The 21,611-nt window shown below is 37.6% G+C and overlaps 3 protein-coding genes across 16 annotated transcripts in view; 2 read left to right on the forward strand and 1 right to left on the reverse strand.

Annotated features, from left to right (window-relative positions):
- The first annotated feature begins 53 nt into the window (after nt 1-53).
- On the forward strand, nt 54-10,053 carry LOC103712702 (uncharacterized). Of its 8 annotated transcripts, XM_088705212.1 has the most exons (10): nt 198-332; nt 3,276-3,346; nt 3,442-3,536; nt 3,627-4,000; nt 5,391-5,579; nt 5,719-5,810; nt 7,137-7,196; nt 7,485-7,554; nt 8,928-9,131; nt 9,267-10,053. In XM_088705212.1, the coding sequence occupies exons 2-10, from the start codon at nt 3,300-3,302 to the stop codon at nt 9,648-9,650; spliced, it is 1,515 nt and encodes a 504-aa protein (XP_088561338.1). In that variant the 5' UTR covers nt 198-332; nt 3,276-3,299; the 3' UTR covers nt 9,651-10,053. The 8 variants fall into 8 exon arrangements, with proteins under 8 accessions (XP_088561327.1, XP_088561338.1, XP_088561329.1 ...); XM_088705201.1 differs by having other exon boundaries at nt 54-332; nt 3,276-3,536; XM_088705203.1 differs by having other exon boundaries at nt 3,442-4,000.
- A 1,630-nt stretch (nt 10,054-11,683) lies between these two features.
- On the reverse strand, nt 11,684-12,484 carry LOC103712701 (large ribosomal subunit protein P2B-like). The gene is made up of 3 exons (XM_088705226.2): nt 12,301-12,484; nt 11,959-12,176; nt 11,684-11,880 (listed from the first exon to the last, which is right to left on the reverse strand). Exons 1-3 carry the CDS (start codon nt 12,386-12,388, stop codon nt 11,854-11,856), a joined length of 333 nt encoding a protein of 110 aa, XP_088561352.1. The 5' UTR covers nt 12,389-12,484; the 3' UTR covers nt 11,684-11,853.
- A 3,815-nt stretch (nt 12,485-16,299) lies between these two features.
- Nucleotides 16,300-21,611, forward strand: part of SS4 (starch synthase 4) — a 39,343-nt gene continuing 34,031 nt past the window's right edge. For 3 of the 7 annotated variants that reach the window (XR_015969201.2, XR_015969200.2, XM_008799327.6), the window contains exons 1-5: nt 16,300-16,618; nt 18,824-19,040; nt 20,127-20,208; nt 20,301-21,381; nt 21,478-21,529. Coding sequence is in view for 5 of the 7 variants with exons in the window: in XM_008799327.6 (XP_008797549.4) it covers nt 16,494-16,618; nt 18,824-19,040; nt 20,127-20,208; nt 20,301-21,381; nt 21,478-21,529 (1,557 nt within the window). In the remaining 2 variants the exon portion in view is untranslated. Of the gene's footprint in view, nt 16,619-16,786; nt 16,890-18,823; nt 19,041-20,110; nt 20,209-20,300; nt 21,382-21,477; nt 21,530-21,611 lie in introns of those variants that run through there. The other 4 variants (XM_088705234.2, XM_088705243.1, XM_088705229.2 and 1 more) reach the window with 3 other exon arrangements.

The raw sequence follows: 21,611 nt of genomic DNA on the forward strand, positions 1-21,611 counted from the left end.
TGGGTCCGGAGCCAGGTCCCCTTTACTGCACTCCCAGGGGCCTACAGTACTCTGGAAACCCCGGTAGCCCTTTAATTCCCTCTACCGTCTCGCATAAATTTCAGACAATCCACCACTCCTGGCTCGCCACGTACCCACAAAAGTGCCGTACAATGCGGGTCACCGACGGTGATCTTAGCTAACCTCCTTCCGCGTCACTCAGCGGTTCCAGCGTCGGCTTCCCGAGAGTGATCGGATACAGAGCTCCGCCCTCTCTTCAAATTCCAAGCCAGAAGGAGAAGAGGAGAAGAAGTAGCGATTCCAGAAGGATTTCGCCGCCGCCTCAATCTTCGGTATTATTTTTCCTTTTTCTCGATCTCTTATTTTATTGTTAGTTCTTTTTCTTTACTTTCCATAGTCAATCAAGTTTCATTTTAGATGTCGCATTCTTGGATCAATTCTTTCCCCCCCCAAATTTTGATCTTATATGTTGCTCTATTTTGTTAAGATTTTTCTTTTTTTAAGGTTAGATAGTGGAGTTGATAGTTGGCTTCATAAGCTGATTGATTTACAATGGATTATTTCTCAATAGATTATTCGCTTTGACTTGTTTATTTAATTTGTTTAAAATTTTGATCTAAGAGAACCTTCAAGCTAAACGGTTGATCTTTTTTTGGTAAGAAGACCAAACGGTTAATTGTTTAGAATTTTTAATGACCAAGGTGTTTGCGAACCATATTGTGCTGAACTTTTTGTATATAGAAGGAATTTATAGGTTGATTAGAGGGCATGGCATCGCATCACGTTCTTTTTTAATGTGGAATTTATTTTTTCTCTTCTTTCCTTCCTTCCTTCTTTCCTTCTTTCTTTCTTTTTTCTAGGAAAAGAATAAGACAAAGACCCAATCTTTGAATGCGGAATATCATGCATATTGTTACTCAGAATTCTACAGTTTATGAAGGAAGCCAAAACGTGTATAGGTCCAATTTTACGACTAAAATTGAAGGTTAAAGGTTGCATATATTTTGGGAAGATAAATGGTCTCGTTTATCTGGACTGGATAATAAAATGTTTTATCTTGCATCAGTATAGATTTTTTTTTTTTAACCTTTTCTCAAGAAATATTGGTTTTAGTTTATTGCCCAACAGAATGGAGAATGCTTCCGGGGTGTTATATGACCGAGCCATGCTGACCTGATGAAATACTTGGTCAGATGATGATGATGATATTGAGATGGTTGTCTGCTAGCACTAGGAAGGACAGGATCAAGAGAGGCATAGCATATGCATCAATCAAGAGCAAAGCAGTTTACGATGTGTGAAGCCATTTGAAGGTATTGTGGACTTTCAGTAGAGTTTTGGGGAATACCTGAATATGTGCTTATATGTGTATCGAAGTGTTGGGAAAGAGGTGAGGAGGACCAAAGCTAGTGAATTGAATTCATGTGAAAGGACTTTGAGATGCCAGGCGTTAGAGGTGTTCTCTTGCTAGTTGGGATGAGACTTGATGGTTATAATCATATCTAGATGGTATGTAATTGATTCTCTGGGTTGTAGTTTTCAAATGAAGAAAGGTGAAGAGCTCTGCAATTCAATATAAACCAAAGAAGCACAAATGTGGGGGAGTAGGTTTACAAGGAAATACACTGATTGCTGAATGAGAAGAGATGAATACTCAGGTGATATCTTTCCAGGGACAACAGATTACCATCCTTAACCAAGTCTGAATATCTAGATTGAATATATGAGAGCATGGATAAATATTCTAAAAATTTCTTTGTACTAATAGTGTGTGTTGGTGTTCATGACTTTGAGGTTGAGCTGACAGCAAAATTTTAGGCTTTGAACAGTCAAAGAGACATACAAGGTGGCCTCATGGAACAAGGAGACTTTCAGCACCCATAAGTGATTGTTAGATTCATGTTCTTGGTCAAAACAACTAGAATATGACTGGCTTTAAATGTGGCTAACATTTATCCCAGAAGAAGGGCAGCAATTGGATAGAGTAAAGATGGATTAGAGGAGGTTTGAGCATGCTAATGAAGGAGGTGATTCATTTTCTGAAAGAAACTTACAGTACCATGCCTATTATGGATCTACCATTGAATGTTGTCAGAAGGGAAGAAAATAGAAGAGGAACATTATGGCCCTGCTGCTCTTAGTGGCCCCATCTCTATGTCCTAGGAAAAGATGTATGAACACAATCATTTTTCTTACAATTCCTTGTCTAGATAGTGGTCCAACCCTCTTCCACTAATTAAATGCCAGCTCACCCTTAAGTGGGCGGACCTACCATTAAACATAAATAAAAATTTCAAGATATCAGTCTCTATTGATCATCTGCCAATTCCTTCTCCCCCATCAAAACCAACTTATTTATGCAAATATCCTGTTAAATAATGGATTATCGCCCCCCACCCAGCACCACCACCACCACCACCACCACCCCCTCCCCCTCCCACAAAAAATTCAAAAAAAAAAAAACAAAGAGAATTCGATGTGCAGCCTTCTGGCAGCATTCTTTTCATCGCCTTCTATCAATTCTAGTTTACTCTTTATGTTGATAGTAGTCTAAACATTGTACAAACTGATTTCTAGACTGTTGTGAGAAGGCAACCATTCAGATTTTTCATCTGATTGGTGTCTGCAACCCATGTGCATCTCCACCCTCCTCTTGTAACACACTCAATTTTATATCTGCTATATGTTTGCCATAGATTGAGGCATTTTTTTTAGATGGAGACATTCGACTGATGTTTGATAGATAAGCCTCCTTTTATTTATGCTTGAACAGAGTGTCGTGAATTTTAATACTTTATTGGCTCATACTTCAAGTGACCTTTAAAAGTATAAGTGGAGTTTGCTATGTTTGTTGCCTGCTCTTTCAATAAATGATTATTACCAATTCACCTTTTCTTTTATGATTCATGTATGTGTAATTTAGGGTGTCATAGTATTTTCACTGTATATGAGCTTAATGTTAAAACAACTTGCGTATCTTGATACCTCACATGTTCTAGAGCAATTCTGACATTATCATGCTTTTTTATTTTCGTTTCCCCCTGATAGCATGCAGTTGGTAACTTTAAGCTTTCACTCTAAGCCTGCAAGAACAACTGTTGAGCTTCTAACATGAATTCTGACTGATTATTAAATAGTTCTGCATGTTTCAGCCAACGGAAGGCTCTCTGGATGTGAGATCATCATCTGGAATTGCTCATATTGTATATTTTTCTGTTCTATCTAAACTGTCATAAGGAATGATGAACTGATAAAGTTTTTTATTGCTTCTCAAGGTAAAATCAAAATGAGTGATATTGATGAACAAAATCCAGCTGTCATTGGCAGTAACAATAAGAAGCAAGAGGTCAGTAAATTCCATGCAGGAAGAGAAGGTGCACCATGGAATGAATTGTGGACAGATGGACTGATCTGTGCTTTTGAATTTGTCCGAGGCCGTAGGTGGATAAGTCCAGATAAATCTGGTCCAAGGACCCAGTCATTGCAGTGTAGAGATAGTCTGAATCCAAAGATGCAAGTAACTAGATCTGGGACGGGTAATGCTTCTTTGCAGAATTTGAATAAGAACAGCTTACTGGAGTCAATGCCTCCTCTCATAGATCTAAACAACACTGCCTCCATCTTAGGTGCCGAGGAAGTTCCTCAACTTGATGACGATAAAGAAAAGCCAAAGTATATCAGGGAATTTTCAGACAGCCATTGGGTTCCTATTGGTTGGGCTAGGGTTTCAGAACTGGTCCAGATGGTCCAAGCTGATGCTAGCTGGGCTTCACAGCAGATGGAGTTTACTGATGATGAGGATGATTTTACTGTTGCTGATGTTGCAGCTCCTTATTGGGAGCGTCCAGCAGGGCCTACTTGGTGGTGTCATGTAACAGCAGGTCATCCTTCTGTTGATGCATGGTTAAGTAATGCTCCATGGTTGCATCCCGCCATCAGTATTGCCTTGAGAGATGAGAATCGACTTATTAGTGAACGGATGAAGCACCTTCTGTATGAGGTGACTTATTACTGATTTTTCTAGTAGCTGCTCCATTTCATTTCATGAACTTCTTGTATTTTAAGTTTGTAACTTCTTTATGTGTATGCGTGCATGCATGCTACTTACCTACCTATCTACCTATAGAAAAAAACACGTGAGGATATGTATGCACACACGGATGCATATAATTTAGATTCCTTTGTTTCCTGAAACAATTATACAATTATTTGCCTTCTTTTCCAAATGTCTGAATCTACAAATTCTCCTAGGTTTAGCTCATAAACATACTATTTCATACAAATAACTAATCAACTTGAAGAATGCCTATAACAATCGTAGAAGAATCTTAGATCTGTTGACACAATATTCATTAAAATTCAATGGTGGCAAATTTTGATACTTAAATTTGTACAGATAATCTTCTGGAACAACGAGTTCGTTGCTTCTTAAGTTTCATGATATGAAATAGGTCTGTCACCAGCTAACTAGCTCATTTGTTCTCACCGTTGAGCATGTCTATATTGTCAAGAAAGTCATAAACCTCAACTTAAACCAACCAGCTTTATCCCATGCATACAAGATCGGCCAGGACCATGTGCATGGACAGAGAATCAAGTTGATATAATGAGTCAAGAGGACAACTGGATTAACTACATAAATGATTTACTTAGAGGGTTTGAATTCCTGATCTCCAGCAACATTAACGCTGATACCATGACAACTAATCACTTGAATCCAAAAGCTTAGGCTGTTAGGGGACTGGTCAAAAATGTATATTAGGCTCAACAGGCTAAAATTCAGCATATTTTCTGGTAAAATCTGCAAATGAAACATGATATTTTTTCAAAGTACTACCAAAAATTCCACTTAATCAGCAGAGATGAGGTTGTAATATGCAGGCAATAAAATACTTCGTGTATAAAGGAGATCCAACTTTGGAGTGATATATCATGACATAATCATTTCTTGCTACAACATCCTGGCACAATGGGGATGATCAAGTAAACAAGGGTTGGTAAAAGATATTTTCAAATTTCAGAGTATGGAATGGGAATTAGAAAGCTGTCATTTGGCACACAAAGAAAGAACTATTATGAAGAATTTGCCTTTAAATAAGAGGACGTTTTTTCTTTCTTTTTCTTTTCAAGCTTGCAGTGGTGGCCAACAAAGTAACCAAATTGTGTTTGCATAGATGACTGGGTTCTGTATGGTCATGTAGTCTTGATATAAAGCATACTGATTAGAACTTGAATCTGTAAATGACTTTTTTTTGTTTAAAAAAAGTCCCTGTTTCTATGCATTTACATTTGTCTAATATAATCTTGAGGCGGTTTGGCTTGTCATTACAGTTACTAGATGCTGTCATTCCTCTTAAATTAATTGAATATGGCTGGTGCTAGCTTTTCAGGTCCCGGTTAGGGTTGCAGGTGGGCTATTATTTGAACTTTTGGGTCAATCTGTTGGTGATCCATTTCGTGATGAAGATGACGTACCCATTGTGCTTCGGTCATGGCAAGCTCGAAACTTTTTAATTACTGCATTGCATATCAAAGGTTCTGCCACAAACATAAATGTGCTGGGTATAACTGAAGTTCAGGTACCTAAAGAGATTATCCATGTTGGTAAACTATTTTGTTGATTGAGCTACTGAACTCCATGTTTTGTTGAATATGGATATTTTGTTTTCTATCCAAGTTCTGTCCATTACTGAGCATAGATGATCAAATTCTTCTCAGGAGCTTCTTCTTGCTGGTGGAAGCACTGCTCCCAAATCAGTTCATGAAGTTATAGCACATTTAACTTGTCGCCTTTCTCGATGGGATGATAGGTGATGTAAATATAGTTTTTGTTTCCTGTTGTTGATTATTTGAATCAGCTAAGTTTTGGTATATCTGATGCTCTTGAATTCTTGCCTATAGATTATAAGATGATGATTCTATGAAAATCCATTTGTGATATAATCAACTAGCTTATTTCAATGTGATTACTGTAGGAATGCATATTTTCATTCTTGGTCTTTTGTCCTGTCTATATGTGAAAAGGAAATTTCTCTAGTCAATCAGATTAAGGTCATGTTTGGCAGAGCTTTTAGTGGGCTAGAAAGCACTTTCTGACCCTCCAAAAGCACTTTTGGATGGAATAGAAGTGTTTGGTAAAAAAATTGAAAAGCTGTTTTAGCTTTGCCAGAAAGCTAAAACAACCTCTTGAAAGATGCTCTATTTTGGAGCTTTTTCGGAAAAGCACTTTTAGCATGCATCGGAAAGCTGTTTTGATTTATAAATTTTTTTCTTTTTTGGACCAAAATACCTATGATAAAATATTATAATTACAAAAAATGTGCTTTTATATTACAGAAATTTGCAGGAGTCCCAACAAAGGAGACAAAGAACCCTAAATGTCCCTTAATATATAATGATAATAATTATCATATTTTATACCTTTATTATTGTATTATATTATAAATATAATATTATATTACATTATATTATAATACATTGATATGTTATGTTATATAATATCAAATTATGTTATATTATTATGCTATAGTATATAATATTATATTACTATATTATAATAATATTATATCACATTACAGTAATATTATACTATATCATATATTTATGTATTAGTACATATTATATTTTATTATGCTCTGTTGGATAATACTATACAATGTCCTTTATGGCTTTTTTGTCATATCAAAAGTATTTTTTCAGTTTATTTACCAAACACATATTAAAATTCCACGGCACTTTAGAAATGTAATTACCAAACAACAAATAGCTTTTATAAAGTCCCTGCTCAAATTCAAATTCAAATTCAAACATGTGCAATCAGGTTTAGATCATGTTGGACCTGACTTGAACTGATAACCCCATTGGGTCTTAGACTTAAACCTGATCTGATCCAACAGAGATTTACAATGGTATGGATCAGACCTGAATTAGCAACCAAGCTTTATTTCAGGCCCTATCTTGGTAGAATTACTATCATCTGAACAAGTTCTAAATGATCAACTCATCCATTTGAATCTCTGGTCCAGTTACTTGATCTGCCTCTTTATCATGATATTATCATGGCATAGTTTTGATATTACCATTTGATAATATACACAAATCACATTTCTAACATGTGCCCTTTGGACATGCTTCAGATTGTTTCGCAAGTATGTTTTTGGGGCAGCCGATGAAATCGAGTTGAAGTTTGTCAATAGGTACTCTCTCTCTCTCTCTCTCCCCCTCTCCCCGTGTGATTATCGAAATGGCTATTCAGCTACTTAGTACAACATTTCAGTTACATGCCCAGAGCTGTCAGCAGGCAGCAATGTTCAGTTACAACTCTACAGGCATACTACCATCCCAATCTAGATCATGCCTGTAGAGTTTGTAAATAGGTATTTTTTGATTACATTCATCGTATTGGTCTTGATAGAAATATGTTTTTGTAGTATTTTCATGTTTGGGTAATATAGAGGTCAATAACATATTGCTATTTTGACCAGGAGAAATCATGAAGATTTAAATCTACTCAGTATAATTTTAAACCAAGAAATTAGGAGATTGGCAACACAGGTATTCACACTGCACTTTCTAGTCAGCCTTTTTTCTTTGTTCAAGATTTCACTTATTACTGTATAATACACCCTTTTTCAATGAACAATCTATAGATGCTATATTAAAAATGTTAGATTATGGTTACTGACTTATTAAATTACTGAAAGTGATAAAGATATCAAACAAGACAGCTTGTGATATGGTGACTTATGATACATGGAAAGGTTTGATGGACCTGCACTTGAGTATTGTTACAAGTGCACAAGAAAGAATATTGAAGTCCTCCTACTTAGATTTAGGATCGTGGCGAACTCCAGGTTTTTGCTGCTATAGAGTGGATGGAGTTGTGAAGCTGGATCTCTTATATAACCAGATCATTGGTCTAGGAAGCTAATACCAGCATGCATGGGTAGGTCCTTAATAATGCTCCACCAAGAAAGTGATCCATTCTCTTTATCCTTCTTTGTTGACACTGGTCCTGAAAAGTCGGAAGTTGCCATGTAGGCAAAGTCCCTGTAGGGTTTGAAAAGGAAAAAATGAAGCAAAACATTGTTAAAGTGAAGGTAATAGGGTAATCTACATGCTTCTCCTCTGTTAAGAGAGTAGCAAACCATACCATCAGCTGCTTATGACTGTGTCAATTCATGCCCACCATCCCATCAAGGCAAGATTCATAATAAGCATGGTAGACTTTATAACAACCGCTGATCGTAAAGTTGCTAAGCATCAATTAGAACTTGGTGGTGGCTGAATTGCACTCATGACATGCTTAAATTTATTGTTTCAAACGGTTCTTTGATCCCCAAATTTTTGGTACAGCCTAAAAGAAGTAACATTTACATGTGCCAGAAAATCTCTCATTATTCAGGGAAAGAAAATTTGGTTTGAATGCAATAAATAATCGGTTTAAAATTAAACTTTCTTGTGCTCAAGGTGAAAATTTTGAGTGCAACTTAAAACAAGAAAAGAGGTACAACTGTACAAGGGGTTCATTGATTTTCCAACTGACAATCTGAAGATTATTGTTGGGACAGCTCGCTCGCATTCATTAATCATTAGTACCAGCATTAGTCCTTCCTAGCAACAGTTAATTCTTAACATAACTGCTAAGCAATGCCCCAACTAATTGTTGTGCCAAGCTTTACTATTTAGGGCTGCCTTTAATGTTACTTCAGATGATAATTAGAATTAATTCACCAAAGTAAATAATGGCTTGAAGAAGAAATACAGATTTGAGTTGTGTCCTGATCGAGTGTATTGTCTGTTGGCTTGTGTCGGTCTTGAGAGTACTATTATAAAGCACTATAGTAAAGTTCTACCCTGTGTTTGTGTATTTTCTATTTTTGCTGTTTTTTAAAGATGACTAGTATTTGTAAAAACTTCTGAGGCAGGTAATTAGAGTTAAATGGTCATTGCATGCAAGGGAGGAAATCGTTTTTGAGCTTCTGCAGCACTTGAGGGCAAATGCTGCAAAAAATATGCTGGAGGGAATCAAAAAGAGTACAAGGGAAATGTTGGAGGAGCAGGAAGCTGTCCGTGGACGGTTGTTTACAATTCAGGATGTTATGCAGAGCACAGTTCGTGCATGGTTGCAGGTATATAGCTAATATACATCTTTCAGTATATGTTTTTCAATAAATAGAGCAATATGTTGGTGCGAGGATTTCTTTAAATTAAGGTACTCCAAAAAGTTTGGATCTCTGAATCTTTGTAACTGTTTATGAATTCAGGATAGAAGCCTCCGTATTACCCATAATTTGGCCATTTTTGGTGGTTGTGGCCTCGTTCTTTCCATAATTACCGGTCTCTTCGGGATCAATGTGGACGGCATACCAGGGGCTGAGAATACTCCATACGCATTTGGCACGTTTGCAGGAATTCTCTTCTTCATAGGAATTATCCTGATTGGGCTTGGGTTGCTGTATCTTGGGTTGCAAAATCCTATCACTGAAGAGAAGGTTCAGGTGAGAAAGTTGGAACTCCAACAGCTGGTGTCGATGTTCCAGCACGATGCAGAAACTCATGCAAAGGTTAGAGAGGGCATCTCAAGGCATAATTTACCTCCAACAGCTGCAGACATGATGGCTGAAACAGGATACGTTCTTATTCCCTGAAAGTAGCATTAGAAGAAGTAGGGTTTGGGTTAGGCTCGATGGCCATTGGACCATCAAGGTCCGATGACTGCGGGAGCCGTTGGATAACTTTACATGCTATGAGATGGGTGCAAGTCAGAATGACGCAAGACCGGCATTGGTCAGGTCCAATTCAAGAAAAAACATTTGAGACTGGGGCAACTAATGCCTGTCTTCCATCAATTAAGGGTGCACGCATGCAAAGTCATGCAATGGCTCCCAAGGTTATCAGATCATCAAGCGGTCAGACACCAATCTGGGTGCTCCTCTTATCATTTTGTAGTTCTACTCTGTACAGCAGCAGTTGGGTATCATCTCTTTTTTTTTAGACTGCAATTGAAACTCCTGCGTTCCATTTAAATTTAACAGATGTCTGTTCATCGAAGGGAGGTTGTTATTGCTCAGACTCACAATGCCCTCAAATCGTATTGTTGGAGGCCATTCGGCTTCTAGCAGTTGCATTCAAATTTTTGCCCTACCCAATACTGAGGTCAACCAAAATTAGCTGGGTTGATATAGAAGGCTGATGGCCTTTTAATTGGACCAAGATACTTCGATACTAGCCACTATATTTACACCAAAAGAAATACTGCTATTGACATACAGGCTCAGAAAGATTTTACCACGAGTATATATGCTTTCTTTCCTATATTCAGTTAAGGGTTCGAAAGGCCTTCTGGCTCTGTTGCCGGAATATGAGCTCTGAGACGGTTCAGTAGCTGGGCTTGCTTTTAAATATGAGCAAGAGAGTCAGATTCAATGGCCCAATACATGACAACTGACGCATAGAAACATCGGCCAGCATATTAATTTGATATTAACTAATTAAAACATAATTAGCAAAGTGAATTTAAAAGCAGTATTGGTTTATCACCAGCTAACATTTGGAAGGCTAATCTTTTACGTGTACGGTAATAGTGGGTGACCGATTTGAGCATAACTTAAACACTGCATCGACCTTAGAAACTGGGGCAATAAAGGGATCAATAAAGGGAGCTGAAGAAGAACATTACGACTGTAAAAAGAGCTGATCGAGCTTTGCTAATCAATAAACGGATCATAGCGATGTCCGGCACATCCAAATTGGGGCAATTTTGCTGAGGAAGAACAATACGACTCTTTGATCTGGCTCAATAACTGGATAGGTCTCATAACTTGACAGGTGAGACTCCTAAAGGTCTTTTTTTTGGTGAGAACAATGGTGACACCATCTGGGATCAAAGTTGCCTGGCTCAGAAGATACTTTCCTGAGGATCCAGGTGCTGCAGCGGACAAATGCCAATAGTAGAGTATCACTTCCAAATTTCTATGCAGGACCACGCTAGCTAATGTGCAAGTCTCATTGCTCATCAAGTTACTTTTAAGCTGTTGCACTAACGATTTCAATATTACAAAAAATCCGACCACTAAGGTTCTGAACAGCATTCTCGAATTATAGCATTAGCTGTTTACAGAATGGCTGTTTCAACAATCCGGGCCAAAGCATAAGCGAAGGGGAACTTTAACACCCAATTCCTTGTTTGACTGCCATTTTCATATTCAGGATGCAGACTAGCATTTTACTCTTAGCGCCTATAAACTGTACTTTGAATACAAAGGCTTGTTTTCCTACACATTTCTCTCTCTTTAACACTTTTTCAAATACTTAAAGAAAAGAAAAGAGATTTTGCATCAAAACATACTTAATTATCAAATGTATAATTATATCACCAGTCTAATAACTACTTATATATCTAACGCACTGAGGAGGAAAACAAGTACTTCTAAGCCTGTTTTCCGTGCAATGATTTGGGTGATTCATGTTGGCCAATCCGACTCCCTGCAAATTGTACCAATCGAACAAAATCTGTCTCATTATTACCTAAGAGATCATGTGATGCTTTAGATTTTGCTTTAGATTTCCGCATTACCAAGCAGAGGCAGCACGGGTATCCCACGCCCATTAACGTGAATGAGTTTATGATCACAAGATAAACCGAAAATACTAATCATCCAACACAAGTAATACCAGAAAATATTCAACAAAACAAGAACATAAAATCTTCAGTTTTCCATTTCGAGTGCAAGCAAAAAGGAAAAAAAAGAAGAAACCAACAAACAGAATCGCATTCTTCTGTTTAACACCAACAATCAATCTAAGAACTACCGTTCGAATCCCAAAAAAAGGCAAGACGCATGAAGCTACTCAATCAAACAAGCTAAAGCCCATATCCTGCATCACAAAATTAAATTAAAAAAATTAATTTTAAAAAGATTATTTTTTTTAAAAAAAGAATGCTCCGGTTCTTACCTCATCAGACTCCTCCTTCTCCTCGACCTTCTCCTCCTTCTTGGTCTCCACAGCCGCGGCGGCGGGGGCGGCGGCAGCGACTGCGACAGAGGCGACGCCTCCTCCGGACGGGACCGACGCGAACTTTTCCCTCCCGGCCGCGATCAGCTCCGTGATGTCCTTCCCCTTGACCTGGGTAAGCAGAAGATCTATCCTCTCCTCTTCCCCCTCCGCTCCCACTATGAATCAAGAACCAAAGAAAAAGGGTCAGATCGAACCCTAGATCGGAAGAAAGATCGAAGAGCCAATCTAAGAGCAAAAGTGAAACGATTAAAAAGATCAATGTGGGGTGAGAGATTATACCTGATTCAAGGATGGTCTTGATATCGTCGGTGGACGGATCGGCGTTGCCTCCGAGGACGGCGAGGAGGTACGCGGCCACCACCTTCATCTCCGCTTGCGAACTCGCCGCTGCCGCTGCCGAGGTCGAGGCTAAGATGCGACTGCGAGCGGTTAAGGGCGAGAGAAACCCTAAGCCATCATGGGCCTTATAAAAACCTAACACTGGTGTTACACTGTACCCTGGAGCGCGTTTAGCCGAGAGGCATGTTTGGATATTCTTATAAAATTGGACCAACAATTCCGAAAAAATTTAGCTTACTGGCCCATCCATCAGGCCAAACCCAGCTTAAATCTTTAATCTTTGGGCTGCATTAAAAAAAAAAAAAAATCTATCCACAAAATTTAGGCTAGATGGTATTTGATTAATGCAAAACCAAACATCAACGGAACGACCCAATTCGCGAATTCTATAAAATTTTCAGTTTAATGCTATAAAAATATCCAAATAGGCCTTAAAGCGATTGGTGTCTCCGATAGAAACTTGTGTCTTAGTTCAATACAGTTTATACTTTATGCCACGTTTAAGCTTGAGTTGGAAAATTAAATAAAAGTAAACGCTGATGTTTGATCACGTCCCGTAGATACATCATATAAGATACTTGTGTTTAAGGATGCGAGCAAGAGTGTAAAGCTAAATCACTCTGGACGACTAATTTGTTCCTTGAATGAAAGTATATAGGAAAATTCATTACCCAATGAGCATTCAAATTGAGCTGTGATTGTATTAGAGGTTATAACGCTATTTGAGGAGAAATTATATCCTACACCACGTGTACCATATCAGCTCTACATCAAACCAATAATATTTCGCCACATCGCATGCTTCGCCACATTGAAAAAGAGAGAAAACCCTAGCCGCTCCGCTCGCTCTCGATGAGAAAATTCTAGCTGCTCCACCCCGTCTCGGACCTGAGCCTGTTGTCGATGAGTTCCCCTTGACCCTATCTTGTCCTTCGCAGTCGCATCTCCTGTTTTGTTGCCAACAGTGCTACATTGCCAATGGGCCCAAACACTAGCATCTCCCCTGCTGGTCCCGCCACCTCCTCAATAGCAATGACACACTCCACCAACACTCCCCTCAGGCGTCCACACCACTGCCTCGGCCACTTTCTGGTGCTGCTACATCCACAAATGCCAATTGGATAAAAGAGGCCACTTTCTAGTACTGCTAGTTGCCTCGGGCTCGGCTCGTTTCACAGAACTCGGGCTCGGTACCGAGCTCTGTATTAAGCTCGAGCTCGGGCTTGTTTGGTAAAAAAAAAAATCGGGCTTGGGCTCGTAAAGCTCGTTTCGAGCTCGGGCTCGAGCCCCATAACAAAAATCCACATTAAATACCACAAATGAGGCCCTTACGTCATTAAAATGAGGCCCATTTCCTTGGTCTCACTGTTGTAGCTCGAGCCCGTTGGGGCTCGTGAGTTGCTCGGGCTCAAGCTCGGGCTCGAGCTCGCATTTAAACGAGCCTCATTTTAGGCTCGGGCTCGAGCTCGTTGGACTAACGAGCCGAGCTTTTAATTGGCCGAGCCCGAGCAGCTCGGCTCGTTAACAGGCCTAGTCACCAGTTCGAGTCAGTCACCATCAATAGCAACTGAGGGCCCAACATCATTAGCATAGCGGCCGATGCCGTCTGATCCTGGTGGACAGTTGGAGGGTCGGCCTCAGAGTGTAGTTGAAATCAACATTTAGATCATATAGCAAAAAAAAAATTAGATGCTTTTTTTTAAAAAAAATTCTATAAATATTCTTTTAAATATCGAATTTTGCATGAATACTCTTCTAAAATTGAAATTTACATGTAGACCTTCATAAAGCACTTATTTTACTATTTTACCCTTTTTTATCCTTATTTTTACATATATATATATATATATACATGTCGTTAAAAAATTAATGATTTCAAATTAAAATAACTAAAATACTCTTAATGGGTAGATGTGTAAAAAAAAAAGGCGCTTGCGATGGTAGACCAAAAAGTAATTTCAAAATTTTATTTTACTTCTAATTAAAATAAGTATGGTTTTTATTGACGGTGTTAGAAGAACCATTATATTAAGAGCATTTTTGCAAAAATAGTGTTTTATGAGGTACAAAAATAAATATAAATTTTAAAAGGATATTCATACAAATTTGAATTTGTAGAAGGGTATTCATGCAATTTTTTTTTTTTTTTGGGTAGATAAAAGGAGGCTATGTCCAGAAAATTTAAATCTGCCGGAGCTGAATGAGCTATCAAGATCCGGCCCAAGGCCGGTGGAACTGAGGCTGAGAATATTCCTGCCCAATGCTTGATGAGCAGTTTAGTCTGCTGCTCGATTTCCCCCGCGATAGCCTGTTTGATTTAGGCTGTTTGGATGCTTCGATATCTTAACGGGTGATAATTTATGTTTTAGCTTATATCTGGCCAAAAGTTTGGGAATGGAATGGAGGAGTTTTGCAATTAGAAGATAACATTTAACCATAAAACATCTCATTTTCTACTATTGGAGATTCAACGGAGCTCTAAAATTTTCAGTGCAGTGCTTTGGATGCTAGTTCCAAAATCACGAGACTACATGAACATGTTGATAGATTAGTGACTTATTTTACCATGCTTAGGCTTGGTCAGCGGATCTACATCTATAGTGTAAGCCATGGGACATAGAGGGGGGAGTAAACAAATAAAGAAAAAAAATCTAGGGGGAGCATACAAACAAAGAAAAAGAAAAATCTAAGTTGGATGTGAATTAGGTCATTGTTGAGTGCGTAGCTTGCATACAAATGCATGACATTTTAGCATATTCCAACCATTAGTATGTATTCAAGAACTTGATATTCCATTTTTCTTACTTTCCAAGAAATATTCACCATGCTATTTGCAATTGAAGGACATGATCCAACTACATGAGTGCGACAAAATCTTAAGAAAAATTCATCAACTAGGCCATCCTAAAATCTTAAGTCAAGAATTTTTGTATGGAGTTGGAAATATAATAACCACAAATATCATATGCAAAAAAGAGAAAAGAAAGATTTGTATATATCCAAAGTAATTTAAAAATATTAAATGTGCTCCATGAAATATAAAAATCCAAGTGATTATTTTTTCTTATACTTTAGTATGCTGCTGGAATGTAATAATATTTTAGAGCTATGTGACGTCCAATTAAAAGTTTTGAATAATATGTTGTATGGTTTGTACCATTATAATGGATCTTTATCGAAATCATTATTGGCTATTATAACCGTACAAGAAATATTTCAAGTTTTTAGTATTTAAATAGTAATTATTTAAGATTGTAATAATTTATTACAATGAAAAATAAAGAGCAATAATAAAAAAATAATGATATTATTTTTCTTCTAACTTTTAGTTTAGTAAAAAAAAATTTATTGACTGTAAAATCATTCTGAAGAAAAAATTTAAATTTTACTAAATTTTGAAAGGATATTATTTTACAAATATAAATAAAAATAATTACCATTAATTATATTACACCAGAATGTTATAATAGTAAATAATGTAGGATAATAGCTTAATTTTTTGGGGCGGCTGGAACCGTTGCAATAGCATTTATAACGGTTGTAACACTATCATTTAAAACCTTTGTCTAATTGAAACAAATTAATTCCGAGTTCAGCTTGAAATTAATGCCAAACCTATGAAGCGAGTTCAACAAATTAAGCATGCCAAATCAATTGATAGCCATAATTAAGACAATCAAAAACAAGCGCGAGCAGTCATTAAATGACAAATTAGGATTATGTATACGTGGCCGCCCGGGAACGTTCCTCTATCCTATTTCAACGGCCCAAACGCTCCAATGGTTAGATGTAGCCATCACACGACCCATGCTTTCCCCGGAGTCCATCGAACCGACGGTCACGATGGATGGATCTCTGATCTGATCACCGGGTGGAAGCTCCCGGGCCAACGGAGAACCAAAAATAAAAGCTCCCCCCCCCCCCCCCCCCCCCTCTCCTGCCGCTTCCGCCTTTTTTGGGGAATCCACGGGGACGTTGAAGAAGCTTCCCTCTTCTCTCTCCTCCCCTCCTCCTCATATAAAAGAGAGCAAAAAAGCTCCCCTTTCATCCTGTCTCCTCTCCTCCCATCGACCTCCTCTATCTTCTACCGCTATTGCTCTTCTTCTTGATTCGTTCCTCCGACTTCTGCTCCCATGGCGTCGGAGGCTCTGGTTCTTGGCCATGGCCTGAGCTACTGCAAGCCCTTTGCTCGCCTCCCGATCACTCGCCCTCGTCCCTTTCTTTCGGTTTCTTGCAAGATGCGGCATCGGAATCTCAGGTCCTCCGCTCTCTCTTCGCCTCTCCTTGATCGTTTCTCTCTTTCTTAGATGCTGCTAAGTAATCTTTGTTTCCTTGATTGCATTGTTCTATTGCGATCTTTTGATTCGAGAAAAGAACGTTAGGTCGACTGACTTCTTGTTTGTTTCTTGTATTGAATCGGTGCAAGGTTTTCGGATGTCTATCTCTTGCTGGCTTTTGATGCGGTAGTGTACGTTGCTTGGATGATTTGAGCTCCTCTTTGGACCGTTTCTCTATTTCTCAGTTGCTGCGTAATACACTCTGGTTCTTGATTCCATTTTCTCTAGTGATCTTTTGATTTGTGAAGAAAACGAATTGAATCGGTGTAAAGTTTCGCATGTCTATCTCTCGGTGGCTTTTGATGCATTAGTTTACTCTGCTTGAATGATTTGATCTCGCTTCTTCCCAGAAACATGTGTCTTCATGCTGATTGCTGGGATTTTCTTGGGTGCATTAGTTGTTTTCTCCAAATCTTTTGAAACAAGAAACAACTTATTTGATTTCTTGAATGGGCTTTTTTAGTTCTTGGTTTTTGTTATTTCTTGTTTTTCTTGTAATCATTGTGAAAACTAATCTCAACCCAAAATGTGAGGATAGCCATAGTTACTTCACGTGATGAGTTGAGCTCTGTTCTTTAGTGCATTGGTCTTTATGCTGATCACTTTGGTTTTCTAGGGTGAATTAGTTGTTTTTTTTTTAAAGAAAATCTTTTGAAGCAAGAAACAATTTATTTGATTTCTTGATTAGGGGTCTTAGTTCTTGTGTTTAGTATTTCTGGTTTCTCTTGTCATCATTCTAAAAATTAATCTCATCCCAAAATGTGAGAATAACCATAATCTACTGGCATGGTTTGCTTGATTTATGTGAGCACTGATGTATCTCTATGCTAATCGCTGTAGTTTTTTTTATATGGATTAGATGTTATCTTGAAATCTCTTGAAGCAAGAAACAATTGACGTGATTTCTTGACTGAGGTTTCTTAGTTCTTGTTTTCATTATTTCTTGTTTCTCTGGTCATCATTGCAAGAATTAAGCTCATCCAAAAATGTGAGAATGACTATAGTCTACTTGGCTGGAAAATAGAGGCAAAAAAGTGCACAGGCTCACCTGGCACTACGAAACTAGGTAGTGACAAATCTTTTCTGAATGGACTACATCAAGCCTTAAAGAGTCCATGTTGAACCTGTAGTGTTGTCTAAAAAATCATGTTAGATTTTCAAGAAGGGACTATATGTCGATCTATCTTGTTCATCAACATCCAAATTTTCTTAGAATTGGATCAAACGAACCTCCTTTTCTTGTTTCAGAAAGGTAGATATGAACCAGTTTGATTAAGAATTGAGCACCAAGATGCGTAGATACAATCTCAGGAACAGTGAATCAAATTGGATCAATTACTGAACAATTTATTGAACTAATCCAGGATATGCATATGCATATGCATGAGAGGATAAAATTGCCTGCCGGTTCTCATTGTTTTGAGATGTCAAATCATCACTTTTGAAAATTATGTTGTACTTATACAGTAGGCTGAACTCAGTTATTGATGTTATCTGGGAGCTGTATTGCTTGGCTTGACACACTTGTAGGTATTATCGTATCATCTTTTCTTTTATGGGAATGAATTCCCCCATGATTTGCTTCCAAGGGCAATATGATGGGAATAATTCATCTAATATATGATACAAAGTGCAAAAATGCTGTATTAATGTTCATATCTATGTTTAATATAGATTTCTTTTAGGATGACACTTTCTTAAAACTAAAGTTTCTTGCCTTTGTCAGAGTAAGTCCACCATTTTATGCATGCACATAGTTACATACCTATGTACATAGAAATGCAGTATTTATATCATAATCATAAAACTAGTTGTTTAGGTGCCAATACTTCATTTTCATTTTCCTTAATCTATTTCAAAACCACATTTTAGCTTCAGAGCCATCTAAAGGGTGGTACATCCAATCGATGAATCTTTTGGAAGAGAGTGCTAAGCTCTTGGCATGGCATAAGTTAAGTTTGCAACTACATTTAGTTTCGAGTTTACACTAAAAAGCAGCTAATATGCTTCAGTACAAATTTCTTTGACATGACTCATGCTAAATTCATAACACCTTATAGTCTTCAGTGTTATCATGAGGACTAGGAGACATGAAATGACTCATGAATGTATTGCTATGTGTGCAGTTCTCAGCATAGGAGACAGGTTAAAAAAGTAACACCTGAACCGCATTTAAATTTGAACCTTCAGCCGCAAAGTGAAGAAAGCCATGAAGTTCAAAATTCTAGCACCAAAAATGATGTAAATTCTCATCAAGAAACTCTATCAAAATCTGATGCTGATTCTAATCTTGTTACCAAGACAGATGGACTACCATCTTCCCTTGAGGAGAAAAATATTGCGGTATTGTATTCCTTCCTAGCACTTGTATCAAGTTTAGTCTTGATTCTTATTAATTTTGTTTCTGTGTTTGATCATCTGTAGAGCATATGTTTTAACCCTAAATCTTGGATTCAGTAACTAATAATTGCGGAAGATGGAAATGATTTAACTTATACTTTGTTTGACTAAATAAACATTTCAATGCTTCCAAGTACTGTAGAGCTTAAGTTAGTGCTTTCCATCTTCAAAGCAACATGGGATGGCACGGCTTTTGCAAGGCTTTTCACTATCTATTTCGGCTACTTTATGAGGCATTTTAATTATTTTTCCCTAATAAATCGTTGACTTGTTCCTGGGTATGTGAAATCGACATTTATTAATAAGTCAATCCTTATGTTATTCCTTCTTCTTCTTTTCTCCTTATTTTTTTTTATCTTCCTCTTTTGAAATTTTACTATCAATGTCCTTCTGATCGATTTATTTAGCTGCCTGATGGAAGATCAGATGTTTAAAACTGGGGGTTCGATCTAGTTATTTTATGTTTCACACCTTTAAATTCTAAAATATCTGAACTACAAGCCAGACATTCAACTGAAAAATTGAAACTAACTTGTTTTTCTGAAATTTTTAATGTTAACCTTGAGAACAGTTTTTAATTCCAACCAGTGGCAGTTGTGATTTGCTTTCTGTCATCTGTGCACTTGTTTCTTTGTTTATCATTAATTTCTGCAGAACAGCATTTCTGTCCAACCATATATTCTGTTTGAGATTCATAATGAATTCTCCCCATATTCACCTTTTAACCCTGTTGTGGACCTACCTATTGGCCTGTTGTAACAATCTATTGATGTAGATATTTGGATGGAGAGTTTTAATACCCAACTGGAATCATTTTTTCTCATATATTTTTGAAATCCCATGATACTGCGCCATATCAGATATATTTGAGTCTTTTTGGCACCATATAGTTTGTCGTTCATGTTATTTTTAGGAGCTTTTGCCATATTATTCTCTTTTTGTTGAGCTTCTTATGGAGTGCCATATGTTCTTAGTTACTTCACTAAGAAAAAATGATTCTCGGTTATTTTAAGTTTCTTTATATGACAGATTGAGCATGTGGATGGTGGACAGCAGCTTACAAGTGTTCGTCTTGAAGATTTGGTAGGCATGATGAGGAATGCCGAAAAGAGTACGCAATATTTCTTTTAATTCTGAAACTCTTATTTTCTCACTTTATTCATATATTATATCTTCTTTTCTTTTTTATTGATTTTCTGTTAGATATCTTGCTTCTCAATGAAGCTCGTGTTCGTGCACTCGAAGATCTTGACAAGATTCTTTCTGAAAAGGATGCTTTGCAAGCAGAAATGAATGTTCTAGAGATGAAGCTGGCAGAAACTGATGCACGACTTAAAGTTGCAGCACAAGAAAAGATAAATGCTGAACTTCTTGAAGATCAACTTGAGAAGCTGAACAATGAAATATCTTCAAGGAATACTATCGAGGGACAGTTTGAAATTGGGAGTAAAATTTGGAACGCAGATTTATCTGCCTTGGATGCTGGTAATAATTCCCCTCTTGTTGAGGAGCTTGATGCCCTAAAGAAGGAGAATATGTTACTGAAGGATGATATACAAACTCTGAAGGCAAAACTTACTGATGTTAAGGAAACTGAGGAACGTGTACTGGTGTTGGAGAAAGAACGATCCTCTTTGGAGGCTTCCCTGGGAGAGTTGGAGTCTAGATTTTCAGTAGCTCAGAATGACGTTTCAAAACTTACTTCTGTGACGTATGAATGCATGGAGTTAAGGGAGAAGGTGGAAAATTTGCAAATCGTGCTTGAAAATGCCACCCAACAAGCAGACCAGGCTAAATTAGTTTTACAACAAAATCAGGAGCTGCGACAGAAGGTTGAGAAGTTGGAAACAATTCTGGAAGAAGCAAATGCATATAACTTTTCATCTGACATATTTCAACATTATGATGAACTTTTGCAACAAAAAGTTGAACTATTAGATGAGCGTCTTGAAATGTCTGATCAAGAAATAAATTCACAGATTCAGTTGTATCAAGAATCAGTCAAAGAATTCCAAGATACATTGGATAAGTTAAAAGAAGAAAGTGAGAGAAGATCACTTGAACAACCCGCTGATGATATGCCTTGGGAATTTTGGAGCCGTTTATTGCTTACAATTGATAGTTTGTTGCTTGAGAAGAAAATATCGTCCAATGATGCAAAGTTACTGAGAGAAATGGCATGGAAAAGGGATGTTCGAATCCGTGATGCATACTTGGCTTGTAAGGGCAAGAATGACCATGAAATGGTGGCTACATTCCTCAAATTGACATTGTCCCAAACTAGGTATTGGTTTTTCCCATCCTTCATGGATAAATATGATCATGTTGCATGCTTTGGATATGTAAGGTGATTTGCATAGTGTTGTTTTCGTTGATACAGTCCTGGATTGCATGTTGTTCACATTGCAGCAGAGATGGCTCCGGTTGCGAAGGTACACCAAGTTCCCATTACAATGTCATCATATGTGACCATTCCTCATTGAGAATTTTCTGCATGCTGATGTTTCTAATGTT

Source organism: Phoenix dactylifera, chromosome 1, assembly GCF_051530095.1.
Source record: "Phoenix dactylifera cultivar Ajwa chromosome 1, Ajwa_hap1_PhDact_Kaust_v1.1, whole genome shotgun sequence".
Classification (NCBI taxonomy): domain Eukaryota; kingdom Viridiplantae; phylum Streptophyta; class Magnoliopsida; order Arecales; family Arecaceae; genus Phoenix; species Phoenix dactylifera.